This window comes from Bipolaris sorokiniana (assembly GCF_000338995.1).
Source record: "Bipolaris sorokiniana ND90Pr unplaced genomic scaffold COCSAscaffold_8, whole genome shotgun sequence".
Classification (NCBI taxonomy): domain Eukaryota; kingdom Fungi; phylum Ascomycota; class Dothideomycetes; order Pleosporales; family Pleosporaceae; genus Bipolaris; species Bipolaris sorokiniana.
In genome coordinates, this window is record NW_006911902.1 from 225,318 (window position 1) to 237,193 (window position 11,876).

At 53.2% G+C, this 11,876-nt stretch overlaps 3 protein-coding genes across 3 annotated transcripts; 1 reads left to right on the plus strand and 2 right to left on the minus strand.

The window, feature by feature from the left end:
* Positions 1 to 321: 321 nt before the first annotated feature.
* On the plus strand, positions 322 to 1,567 carry COCSADRAFT_90911 (glycosyltransferase family 34 protein; the record flags this gene model as incomplete). Its single annotated transcript, XM_007702376.1, has 2 exons — positions 322 to 1,077; positions 1,241 to 1,567. The coding sequence occupies 2 exons, from the start codon at positions 322 to 324 to the stop codon at positions 1,565 to 1,567; spliced, it is 1,083 nt and encodes a 360-aa protein (XP_007700566.1).
* A 136-nt stretch (positions 1,568 to 1,703) lies between these two features.
* On the minus strand, positions 1,704 to 6,058 carry COCSADRAFT_160864 (uncharacterized protein; the record flags this gene model as incomplete). Its single annotated transcript, XM_007702377.1, has 3 exons — positions 1,704 to 2,767; positions 2,816 to 3,282; positions 3,330 to 6,058. 3 exons carry the CDS (start codon positions 6,056 to 6,058, stop codon positions 1,704 to 1,706), a joined length of 4,260 nt encoding a protein of 1,419 aa, XP_007700567.1.
* Positions 6,059 to 6,449: 391 nt separating this feature from the next.
* Positions 6,450 to 9,635, minus strand: COCSADRAFT_181726 (uncharacterized protein). The gene is made up of 2 exons (XM_007702378.1): positions 9,519 to 9,635; positions 6,450 to 9,436 (listed from the first exon to the last, which is right to left on the minus strand). The coding sequence occupies exon 2, from the start codon at positions 9,418 to 9,420 to the stop codon at positions 6,775 to 6,777; it is 2,646 nt and encodes an 881-aa protein (XP_007700568.1). The 5' UTR covers positions 9,421 to 9,436; positions 9,519 to 9,635; the 3' UTR covers positions 6,450 to 6,774.
* Between the last annotated feature and the right edge of the window lie 2,241 nt (positions 9,636 to 11,876).

The following is an 11,876-nucleotide window of genomic DNA, read 5'->3' on the forward strand; positions in this document are numbered from 1 at the left end:
CGCCCAGTCCGGCGCCCAGTCCGCCCAACCTAATTGGCCGAGCTGGCAATCTTGGGAGCTTCTTACCTTCGTTACGTCGGCCATGCAGGGAGGCTGACGCCGGCCTTTGAGGCGCAAGACCAACACAATGCGCGTCTCATATCTCTGCCGTTTCCCCAAGTCTCGAGCCATGTAGTCCCGCTTCACCAGCCTCGGTCTAGGGGTTTTCTTTTCCTCTCTCAACCCGATTGATAGTGCAGTATCCTCAATGCTAGTAGATACACGTCGTATGCGCAGTTGCCAAAGTCGCATTCCGCCCAGAAAACACCATCAAACACCGTAATGAGCCGCAGCACGCGACCATCATTCGACAGCGATTTCTCTCTCGACGACAACGACGAGGAATCGCAATGCCGCCAGACCTGTCGCCCACGAAGTCGCATTCAAACTTTAAAATACCTCTCTTTCCTCACCCTCGCCGTATCCCTCATCTTCTACCTCACACATACCCCAACCTCATCCCTCTCCCCGCCAATCCTTCCTTCCTCTCCCTTCCTCGCCTCAGACCCCTCCAGCACCCCTCCACAAGATAGCAAGTTCCGTTCCAAAATCGGCAAAGCAACCGCCTCCTTCGGCCCCAAAGATACCACCTACGAAGCCGCAATCTCCTCGCACCACACTCATGATACCATTCACAGCTACCCGCACTTTATCCTACGCGAACGCATGTTGCCGGGGCTATGGTCCAAACACGCCTTCCTGCTCACCCTTCTCGGCACCGAACTGTCGAAACCAGCCGAACACCGACTTCACTGGCTCTTCTGGCACGACCGCGATACCATCCTCATGAATCCCAACGTTCCACTTGAAGTCTTTTTACCGCCACCGGAGAAGGAGGTAGGCGGGAACAGGACAGGAAGGGATGTGAATTTGATAGTAACGAATGACCGGCACGGGTTGAACAATGGGGTGTTTTTTCTGAGGGTGAGTGAGTGGGCGGTACGGTTTTTGAGTGCGAGTTTGAGTTTGAGGGAGTGGGATGCGCATGTCACGCTCAAGTATTCGGAGCAGAGTGCTATGGAGATTGTGGGGGGACGAGTACGTTTTTTTCTCTTTTCTTTTCTTTTCTTTTCACTAAACACACTTGGTCATACTTGCCTCCGTTGTAATCGTACAAGAAAAGAAAAAGAAGAGATGGGGAAAAGGGGCAAGGGAATCCAAGAGGAAAAAAGGGGAAAGATTGACTGACGTATTGTACCAGCCACACTTCTCTCCAAACATCATTCACGTCCCCCAGCGCTGGTTCAACGCCTACCCACCTCCCTCTACTACCTCTCCGCCACCATCTGCCCCATCCGCTGCGCGCAAAGGTTCACTTCTCATCCACTTCGCTTCGAACCGCGACGGCAAGCGGCCCGAGCGCATGGCGCAGTGGCAGCGCATCGCCGGATCCCCAGGTAACGAATGGAACAAGCCGCTGAACGAGACACGGTATATTACCGAAATCGACGAGTTTTGGCGGAGACTGGGTGAGGGTGAGGACGAAGGCGGGGTGGTGAGTGATATAGGGGCTAGAAAATGGGAATGAGTTTGTTGCAAAAGAAGAAGAAGAAGAAGAAGAAGAAGAAGAAGAAGAATGGAATTCAAATTGAGAATATATATATAAAAGGCTATACTAACAACATGAAGAAAAAGAAAGAGGAGAGGGGAGGAAAGGTATTTCCCTAAACACTCATTTCAATCCCGCCATCCCTAGTACTCTCAGGCACGCGCACAATACTACTCCGAATCACGCTCCGCCCCTCTTTATCCGCTGCATCCTGCGCTGCCGCGCGGGCGAGTAGTGGGGAGCGATGGCTCCATATACCGCCTGCATTCACACTAGGAGGAGGAGGAGGTCCCGACGCAAGCGCTTCTCTAACATCGACTGCGGAATCCACAATACCGAGTCCATGAACTCTATCCCCCAGGTCCGACATGGCATCAACCTGCTGGTGCTGATGCTGCGGCTGATGCCGAGTCTTCCGGGCCGCATACGACATCTGTTCCATGGACCCAGGTAGATAAATCCGCTTAGCACCAAGGGTGCGCTTGATATCTTCGAGCAAGACCTCCATTGGACAAATATACGCGATACGGTTTTTGTGGCAGAAAGCAAGGACGTGGCCGACGACTTTGTGTTTGCCGTTTTGCACGACCCACGCGCCGCTGTCGCCGCCGACGCCAAAGTCGCCGGCGACGTGCCAGGAGCGGGAGAAGGATTTGCGGTGGTAGATGCGCACAGCGGACATGACGGAGCTGATCATACCGCCTTGGAGGCCGGTTGTGCGGCCGAAGCAGTGAACGGCGAGGCCGCCAAGGGAAGAGGCAGGTGCGACGCCGTTGGGGTATTCGTCTTCTTCGGGCGTGTATTGGCGACGATCTACGGGCGCCTTGAGCTTGGAAGCTATGATACGTTGTTCGGGGGTCATGTTGCCGAAGCAGAAGCGGCGGCCGCCCTGGCAAATATTGTAGGGTTGGAGACGGTCTTCTTTGAGCTTGAGGAGGGCCCAGTCAATTTCGTGGAGGATGCCATCGCGCTTCCAGCGGCGGATGCCGGATGAGGCGTGGACGTGGCCTAGTTCGTGGGAAGAGAGATGGTCGTCATCGCGGTCTTCTTCGTTAGGAAAGAAATCTGGGTCTACATCGTCAAGGGCTGGCTGGGTAATTCGGATCTCTTCGCCCTCGCCGGGCAGGATGCCATCGATATCGCCTGTAGTTGCACGTGACATGGCAGATTCGGCCATGTCTATCCTTGGTTAGTTTGATGGCCGTATGGCGAAGTTTGTCAACATACCCTCAGCGGACTCATCGTCGGATTCGAATTCGCTGTCGGAAAAGTCAAAAGAGTCGGCGTCGACCTCATCATCTTCGCTCCTTAGATCTTCGTCATCGGATAGTTCAAGATCCCACATAGGAGCAGGCTCCTCTGACTCCAAGTAAACACCTGGCTGCGTGCCCATACCCATCAGCCAAGGGTTGTTCGCTGCACTTGACAATGTGGTTTCATTTGGGTATGGCCCATCGTAGTCTTCACCAGCATCGCTCTCGTCGTCTGACGGCGCATCGAGCAGGTGGTGAACACTCATTCCCAATGGCTCATCATCGACTAGAATGACTCCACCATATGAAACTGGTGGTAGGTGCTGTCCATTGAAGGCGCCGATAGATGCTCCACAGAGTGGGCGCTGCTGATGCCATGGATTCATGACAGCCATGTCAGCGCCATACGAGTCGGTGTTCATCATGGAGCGATGAGGGGGTCTGTTAGAATTAGTCACTTGCTCGTAGTTCAAAAACAAACAACATACCGAGTACGACGTGACGAGCGACTCATTTTCGATCTCCTAATCTTGCCCCTCCTGACTTTCAAATCATACACATTTTCGTCGTATCGAAAGCGGCGACCTAGAATAGCCCTGACCTTTGCAACGCTACTGCAAGTGACAAACACCGTAGGCTTAGCCTTCTCCAGAACTTCTCCCACAGCTACAAGATCGATGCTGACAGTTTCCTCAGAGTCTTTGAGTGCACGCTCGATGAGGCGCTCGAGACGAGGCAGCATAGTTGAGTGCCATTCTTCCACAATCTCGGGCGTGAACTTGACGGGAAATAAGCGCATCTTTGGACGAGCGACAGGTTCATTTTCCGTCTCGATCTGAATCGAAGACGTAACGAAACTCTCGCTCGAATCCACTGTGCGGCTTTGAATCTCAGGCTCAGGCTCAGGCGTTGGATACCCAAGGGTAGCCTGCGGCCAGTGGCGGATTCCGTCAGTAACAAGAGCTGAAATGGTGCTGTTCGTTCGCTTCTCCTTTGACTGTCGCCAAGCATTCTGGATGATTGTAATCTTTTCTTTGTAATCTTTGAGGGATACGGATTGACCCGGAGGCTTGCGTGACTGTCTCCATGCGCGCTGTATCGTTGAAGCGGCAGTAACCACTCGCTCTCGGTACAGTGATGAGGCGTCACTTGGGTCGTGCGAGTTCGGTGGCGTCTCAACAAGAGTGCCTGATTCTTCAAGCGGATCTCTCGGTTCCCATTCCAAATCCAGTGTGTCTTGCTTGGGGCTCATCATCCGCAGGCTTTCCGAGATGCTCTTTCGGATAGAATGTTGTGAGCTTCGTGATGGGTTTCGTGCGAGTGACAAGTCGGGTGATTTTCTTGACAAAGACTTGGTTCTCTCCAACGCCTGTGATCCCTTTTCCATAGCCCATCTCTTTGCGCTTCTATACGATGGACTCTGCTGAGCTTCGGCAGCAAGCTGAGTCTGGCTGCCGCTCTTGCGCTTTAGTGGAGACGGGTGTTGCATGTTCGCAGCGTCAGGCCGCAAGTCTTTCAGGTCGAAGCCGGGCTCGGACTCGTCCAGCATACAGCAGCGCTGTAGCCTAGTAAGGATGCGGGAATAGACTGGGTAGACATCTGCAGCGTCACCCTTTGCATCGGCAGCCCAAAAACAGTCGCGCACCACTTGCATGTAAGCCGTTCCGCATTTGGACGCAAGCCTCCGGATATACACATCCTCAATCCTTTGCTTGAAATCGCGGAGGGTGTACTTTTGCTTCCACAAGTCAAAGAGCGGCTGCCACAGACCCACTTCAAGCAGTACTAAACCCAGGCCATACAAATCGAAACTCGGCGTGTACGGGTGTTTTTTGCCACTGCACTTGGGATCCTCAGGGTGACGGTAAATGTTTAGTGTCGGCATCGTGTTGGTGGCCTCAACGTCGCAGTCGGAAAAGATATCGAATGAGCAGATGACAGGGGTCCGTAGCGAATACTGTAGTGCTCGGTTGTTTGCAGAATGGCGCTTGTTCTTCTTAAATAGTACAATATTAGTACTGTTAACGTCCTTGTGAACAAAGTTATCGCCATGGATCTTGCTGAAAGTCAAGGCGAGAGTAAAGGCCAGACGAAAGCGGTCTTCGAGTGGCGGCGTCGCGCTGTTGGAGTTGTGCAAGGATTTCGATCCCGTCTGAAGCACGCTCAGCAGGGTAACTGGCGTCAAGTCGTCTATAGATTTGTGTGAATCAAGAGGTCCGGAATAGACAGAACTCGGCAATTCGAATACCAAACCAAAGCGCGGCTGGCTTGGATCTTCAACGTATCCGAGACACTTGAGTGTGCCGTGAAAAGATTGGCTGTTAGTCAACTTTGTTAGTATACCCAAAAGAGCCTCGAGACGCTCTATCGATGGCGAAACTCCAGTAAGGCGATAGGTAGGATCGTAACTTGCGTAATCTACGAGCACACAGGTCTCTTTATCTCTGGCACTGTCTGTTCTCCAGGCATGCGGGTTGTTTCTAGATCGTAAGCGGCCAATGACACGAACAGATGTGGTACCAACACTTTCGTATGGTGGCGGTTCCTCGTCGGGCAGGATGAGGTCAGTATAGTCTAGTTTTGGTGGGAGGTTGGACCGGGGAATCTGAGCATTCGACGAAAAGGTGGCTGGGTTTACGAGTGTCAGGTCAGATGCGTTGTAGTCTGGCGACAGGAACACTGGTGTTGCAGTGCCGTGTTGACGAGATCGTGGTGCAGATTTTCCCGGGCTGTTCCCTCGCTCTTGGCCTCTCTGGTTTCTTCGGTTGCGGGACAGGTCGTACAGTATGTCAATGGAAGTGGTGAGGTCCTTGATCAAGTCCTCGTAACGTGACTTGTCAGCGGGCGCCCACGAGGGCGGGTCAGGCCGACTCTTCTCTCCAGATAATGTCTTTCCCACACCAGCAGCAGATGCGCCCGGGTGCATTCTTTCTGCCTCATCGAGAATCTCCTTGATGGTCCCGAGCACACTTGTGACAGTCTCCGTCATGCCAGCTTCCTCGACGCTGTCGTCAATGTCGCCCTGCTTTCCTTTGGCGTTGTCGCTCCAGTCGACGCCCCATGTTATGAGCCTGTCCTTTTGGATCCTGAACTTGCGATGCAGCGCATGCGATTCTGGTGTGTTTTTGGCATCCTGCTCCACCACAGCATCGCATGTGGTTTTGGTATCTGAGTAGAGCTGTGTCAAGCGCCGCGGCAGTCTGCTAATCGTTTCCATGGTCACAAGTGGGCGGGCAAGTCGTCGCAAAGGCTGCTACGACGCGCGATGAGGGGGGGGGAAAGGCGATTATTAGCTATGTGAGGGGATGCATGAGGGGTGCCTGCAACACGACTGCCTTGGGGCCCGTCGCCATGGCACAAGACTCGTGTTCTGTCTAACCAGGGTGCATTTGATGGTTGCCTACAGGCACCGCCTCAGCTCCTTGGATGGTGGGGGAAAGATCTCCGTCGCCGACGCGCCAATCACAGTGCGGCCTTCTCCGCTTGCGCCACCACCGTGGCAGGGCTGGCCTACGCAGTGTGCGACGGCCTCAGGCAACGATGGACGTGCATGCATACAATTCGACATGCTAATACAGAAGCCACACATGAGTGTTATCGCGATCTCTACTGAAACAACATTCGTCATTGTTGTGAAAAGCGAGGCTGTAGTGAGTAATAATGTCTCAGCTGCTACCGCGCGGCACACTGGCACGCCGGTGTGCCATAGTCACGACGACACTAACAGATTTCAACATGTGAGCAGCAGCAGCAGCAGCCTACGACTATAGCACACCGTAATCTAATGCATAGACTTTTTTTTTTAATATTACAACATCGTTAGCATATAATTCCAAACCCTTTTCTTTCAGTCCTGCTGTGTGCCAACTTTTGTTTTCTCATACAAGTCATATCCAGGTTCAACTGATGCCAAATCAAAGACAAGTCAACAACTTAGTCCTCAGTAAGATCGCCATACTCCCACTGGCCACGACGCTCCTCCTTGGCGATATCCTGCTTCTTCTTCAAGGCAGCCAAGATGTTTCCGCCACTGCGCTCAAATGGTCGTAGCTTCTTGGGCACCATAGCGAGACCTTCGCTCAGAATGTCTGCGTTGATGCTCTCAGTGCCGTCTTTGCTCTGGTTGGGGTTGTACAAGGTCACCCAGAGCATGCCGTCCTTTTCAGTTGCCTCGACTCTGGCAACGAGCTCGCGGTCGGCAGTCTCTTGCGAGATGAATGATACCGCATCCTGGAGGTACTCGGAGTTGCCAGGGAGTTGGATGTATGCCAATTGTGCCTCGACAGCTTGTGGCTTGAGCTTTGATGGCAAGAACTGGGGCTGTGAAAGAGGGCGGAGGCGTGACCATGGGATTATCTCGGAGTTACCATAGTCAATGTATACGACCTCGGCCTTTTTGTTTTCACGGTCGTTGCGTCGAATGCGCGCGCGGTACCACTGATCATCGGCAGTGAACTTGGCTGCGACGAACTCACCAGCCTTGGGAGCGTCGGACAGGCCTTGGCTGTTTGCTGGGTTGAGATGGAATTTGCCAAAGGCGTCCATCAGCGATGTCAACGCCGATGTGCCGCTACCAATTTGCTGGAGTCGAAGTCGGCCATCGTCCTCGACATGTGTGATGATGACGTCGCGGTAGTCGGCCTTTGCTGATGGAGCAGCCTCGCCATTGGTGGCTTCAGCAGCTTCAACTTCCTCACCGTCATCCTCTTGTGAAGGATCATAGTCATGCCACAAGCCCTTGCGTGCGTCCTTGGCCCTCTGCTCAGCAGCAAACAGCTCGTTTGCGTTTCCAGACTTTTCCGCGGAGTAGGCATGGACTGTTGCAAGACCCTCCTCGACTAGCGTCTTTGCAAAGTTCTCGCGGTTAATGTAGAGAGTACCGATGAAACCACCGACCTTGTCACAGTCCTCGACGTCGATTTCAACGTCTCGCTGCTGGCAGCGTCGGTTGGCGAATTCGTGTGCCTCCTTGCCAAACGGCTCCCCCTTTTCGTTCTCGTTACGCGCAGACCGAGGCGCACGAATACCAGAGAGGACAAAGGTGAGCTTTGCGTTCTCGCGTGGTACCAGTACAGTGAAACGCGATCCAGACTTGACAAAGTCTACAATCGCGGGTACCTTGCGTTGCCGGGAGAGTACGGTGAGTTGGCGCTTGGCCTTTTCAAGTGACTCCGAGTAGTCGACGTACTGCTTGACAGACGGCGCCTTGTCCGACCACAGCCCCTTCTTCTCCTCTTGTGCAGCTTGCTCAGCCAGCAGGAGATCATCGTAAATGGGGCTCCTATCCGTGTCGTCCTGTCGGTGGCGGATGACCGAAGCCATGCCGTTCTCGACAAGCATCAGACCAATATTCTTGCCCTGGATGGTGACGGTGCACATCTCTCGCTCATCGTAGCCGTCGCTGGCTGGCCGCTTTCCATCGACGTGGAATTTGACATGCTTTCCAATAAGCTTCTTGCGCAGAAACTCCTTTGCCTCGGCCACCCATGGCGATTGCTTGGGATCAGTAGGCTTTGGTTGACGGACGCTGCTGAGGTTGATGCGCTTCTCTGCGCCGGCCTTGTTCCGCAGGAAAAGGGTGTCTGCGCTCTGAATCCGGCTGACGGTGGCTTCTTGCTCGCCTGCCCTGGTGACCTTGGGCGCAACGTGTTCCTTGTACACACCCAGTCGGTTTTCCTTTGCCTGCTTCTCAGCTCCCCTCAGTATACCCATTTGCTGGCCCAAAAGGGTGGTGTGGTGGTCGGTGCACTTTGCGAGACCATTCTTGAGGAGGAAAGGTGTGATGCTGCCCTGGGTCGGGTGCTTGATATCTGCAACGAGCTGGCCGTTGGGTGTAGTACCGAGTACCTGAACGAGCACACCGCGCTGGAGCATCCTTGCCTCAACAAATTGCTGTGCCTCGTCACCAAATGGCTCAGCTGGTTGTACCTTTCCGTCTGAGGGGTTAGTTCGTTGTGTTGCTGGTGCGCGGATACCAGCGAGGAGGACCATGGTTTGTACATGCTCGGTGGGCGAAAGAAGGAGGCGCACGATGAGACGGTCGCCGGACAGGACCTTTTCGACAATGGAGTCAATGTCCTTGCCCTTGTTCTGCTCAACAAACTTGTGGGGATCGCTCAGCTCTAAAGCCACATTGATCCTGCCACCCGTCTCAGCCCAGATTCCCTTTGAATCTGCCCTGGCGCGTGCCTCGTCGACTTGGAGTCTCTCAATCAGATTGGCCGCTTCGTCCGAGTCTTCTTTGCGGCCAGCGTCGTCTCGGAGCTTCACCCAGCCTGCCGCGACGGCTTGTTGCGGTAGTATCTCCTTGTTCGGTGTGACAATGAGGCCGTATTCGCGGTTCGCGCCTGTGGGAATTTTGTACAGGACTTGGAAGCGGACGACCTTGCCTACCAGCAGGCGGCGGAGATAGTCGCGTGACTCGAAGGCGAAGGGCTCATCTCCCTCTCGTCTCAATCGCGGCGCTGTTACAAAGGCTAGGCTGAGTATGCGCTCTGCTTTTGGATCCTTGATGTTGTGGAGGACGACGGTATCGCCGGAAAGTACGCTCTTGACCTTTGCCTCGAAAAGGTTGCTCATGGTGGATGTCGGGTAGCTGCACGGGCGAGGTCGAGTGTTAGCTACTGTGTCCAGAGAGCTGCAGATGGTGGGTGGGGCACCTGTTCTCTTGCACTTACCGGAAGGAGATGCCAAAATCGATTATGTGTACCACTAAGTGTTAAGGAAGAGGAGCAATTGATGTGTGGGCCAAATGCCAATTGCTTTGTTCGAGTGTTGAGATGCTACGTGTTGTGATGGCGGGCAAATCTCGCCGTTGCTTCTCAGGGACCGTTCTTGTGGGGTCGGAGACCCTAGTAGGCGAAGCTAAGATTGTCACTGTCGGCGAGGCCCAGCCCATACACGTCGCATTGGACTGAGCTGGAGAACGCGTACAAGCGATGTGAAGCTGTACGATTTGGACCGTGCTGTATTTCTACTGTCTGTGTTGTTATTTGCATCTGGAGAGTTTTTGATGCTAAATTTCTACCACGATGGAATGCAGCACCAGTCTCGACGAAGTAGTTGTAATTGACGCAGGTATAGTACATACTCTGATTACCCAGTCGAGCCATTGCACTGGCAAAGCACCTTGGTCATCTCCACGAGTAAGCGCAGGGTGTAATATATGTGTGCTTACACTGCGTTGATGCAAGAGCTTGCTGTTAGTCCCAAGTCTGACAAGACGCATGGCAGAGTAAAGACAGCTACCAAAGAACAACCTCCTGCTACATAATAACAAAATTACTAACTCAAGAGCTTAGTTGTGTATATATATTATATGTGATTTTTATTAGTTACAAAATATAGTAAATAGCTAATGTCAATCCTCGCGTGCCGGGACGCCCGGTGTAACGGGACACTTTTTCTTTCGGACACCCGGCATGCTCACACGATATATGTAAATTGGCCGGTACAGTGTCCATCTATTCTCTAGCACTCGTCCTCCTACTGCATCCCTATCCGACATTAGAGAACGCGTTGCCAACTGTGCTGTCGCTCTTTTTCTTAGTGCTGTCGACCAACCCTCTCTAAGAACCCCCCTGCTCGTTTACGGCTACGTACAGTCGCTAAGAGCTCGACAGGTCAGAGAGCGAGCTAAGAAGGGGAAGATGAAGACTGCCGCCTCAGAAAGTCAATTTAAGGCATGGAGTGTGCAGTCCGGCAATTTCTCCGCGCGGACGACTCTTTAGAGAAGCTGGGATACCGTCAGCAGAAATAGCACTTGAAGAGGCTAGGTGGCGTCTCGCGCTGCGACTTCAGACAATAGACCATCAACATCCTCTCACCCACCGAGCGATCGTACCTCACAATCAGTCTGGCACCAGAGTAGGGGAGAGGCAACAACCAAGAACTAAGATCCAGAGGCTAGGCCTTCTTCTGCCAACTATCCCCCGGCCAGCTCTAATAGCGCCGCACTTCTCGCAAGGGTGCCGCACAGATCCAACGCTAGGAATAGAGAAGAAAACAGCTGCGAAGGAATTCAAAGAATGGTGGGCCTCTCTAGATAGCAGCACGATCACAATCTTCTCTGATGGATCGGAGCAGCGCTGTGAAGGGAAAAAGAGAGTCACCTATGGGTATGCCATATACCGGGCCCAGGAAAAGATAGCCACAGGACGCGGGTCTCTCCACCCGCTTTCACATGTTTTCGATGCCGAAGCGATTGGGGCATGCAGAGCACTTCAGCACGCGGCCCAGATAGCAAGACCAACAGATGCAGTTTATATGTGTATAGACAGCACTTCAGTAATCTGGTGTCTACGCGGAACAGCCTCAAACTCCTCACAATGGGCGTTTCTTCAATGTCAGGAGATAATGGACACAATGCCTAACGTTAAGGTGCGATGGGCACCAGGACACACTAACATCGAAGGCAACGAAACAGCAGACAACCTCGCAGATGCGGAGGCGAAAGAACCTTCCACTCCATTTGGACTAGCAGCACAACCAACAGTATCGGGTATACGCACGATCAGGAAGGCACAGCTAGCCACAGCTAGAGCAGCTTGGTGGAATAGCGCCAAGAGCAAGCTTTCCAACTGGTACACCCAGTGGAAGCTACCGTACCAGCCCACCCGACCTCCCCAAGAGCTAGAGCTAACACGCCCAACCCTAGCAAGACTGCTGGCAATCCGAACAAGCCATGGAGACTTTACATGGTACCACCGGAAGTTCCACCATGACAACGCGACTCTGAAGTGCTCCTGCGGGCGCCCAAAGACCCCCTTGCATATCGCACTATGCCGGAAAACCACAACAGCAAACGTCTTCCGGCGATGGCCAAGACGGCCACCAGCACCGCCTAGGACACCTAGCGAAGCAATCAAGTACCTCCAGGAGCTCTGGGAAGAGCCAGAGGACTTTGCCGCTTTCCTAGAAGTCACAGGTTTCTATAGCACCATATGTAGGCCTCACTAGAGCCTATACCTGCAAGACTTTTCCTATCTCTTTATCTTCTTTCTCTCTTTTCTCTTTCCTTTTTTTTTTTTTTTTTT

Coding starts and splice junctions, on each gene's coding strand:
- COCSADRAFT_181726 (XM_007702378.1), bottom strand. CDS start 9,420: ATGAGCAACCTTTTCGAGGCAAAGGTCAAGAGCGTACTTTCCGGCGAT.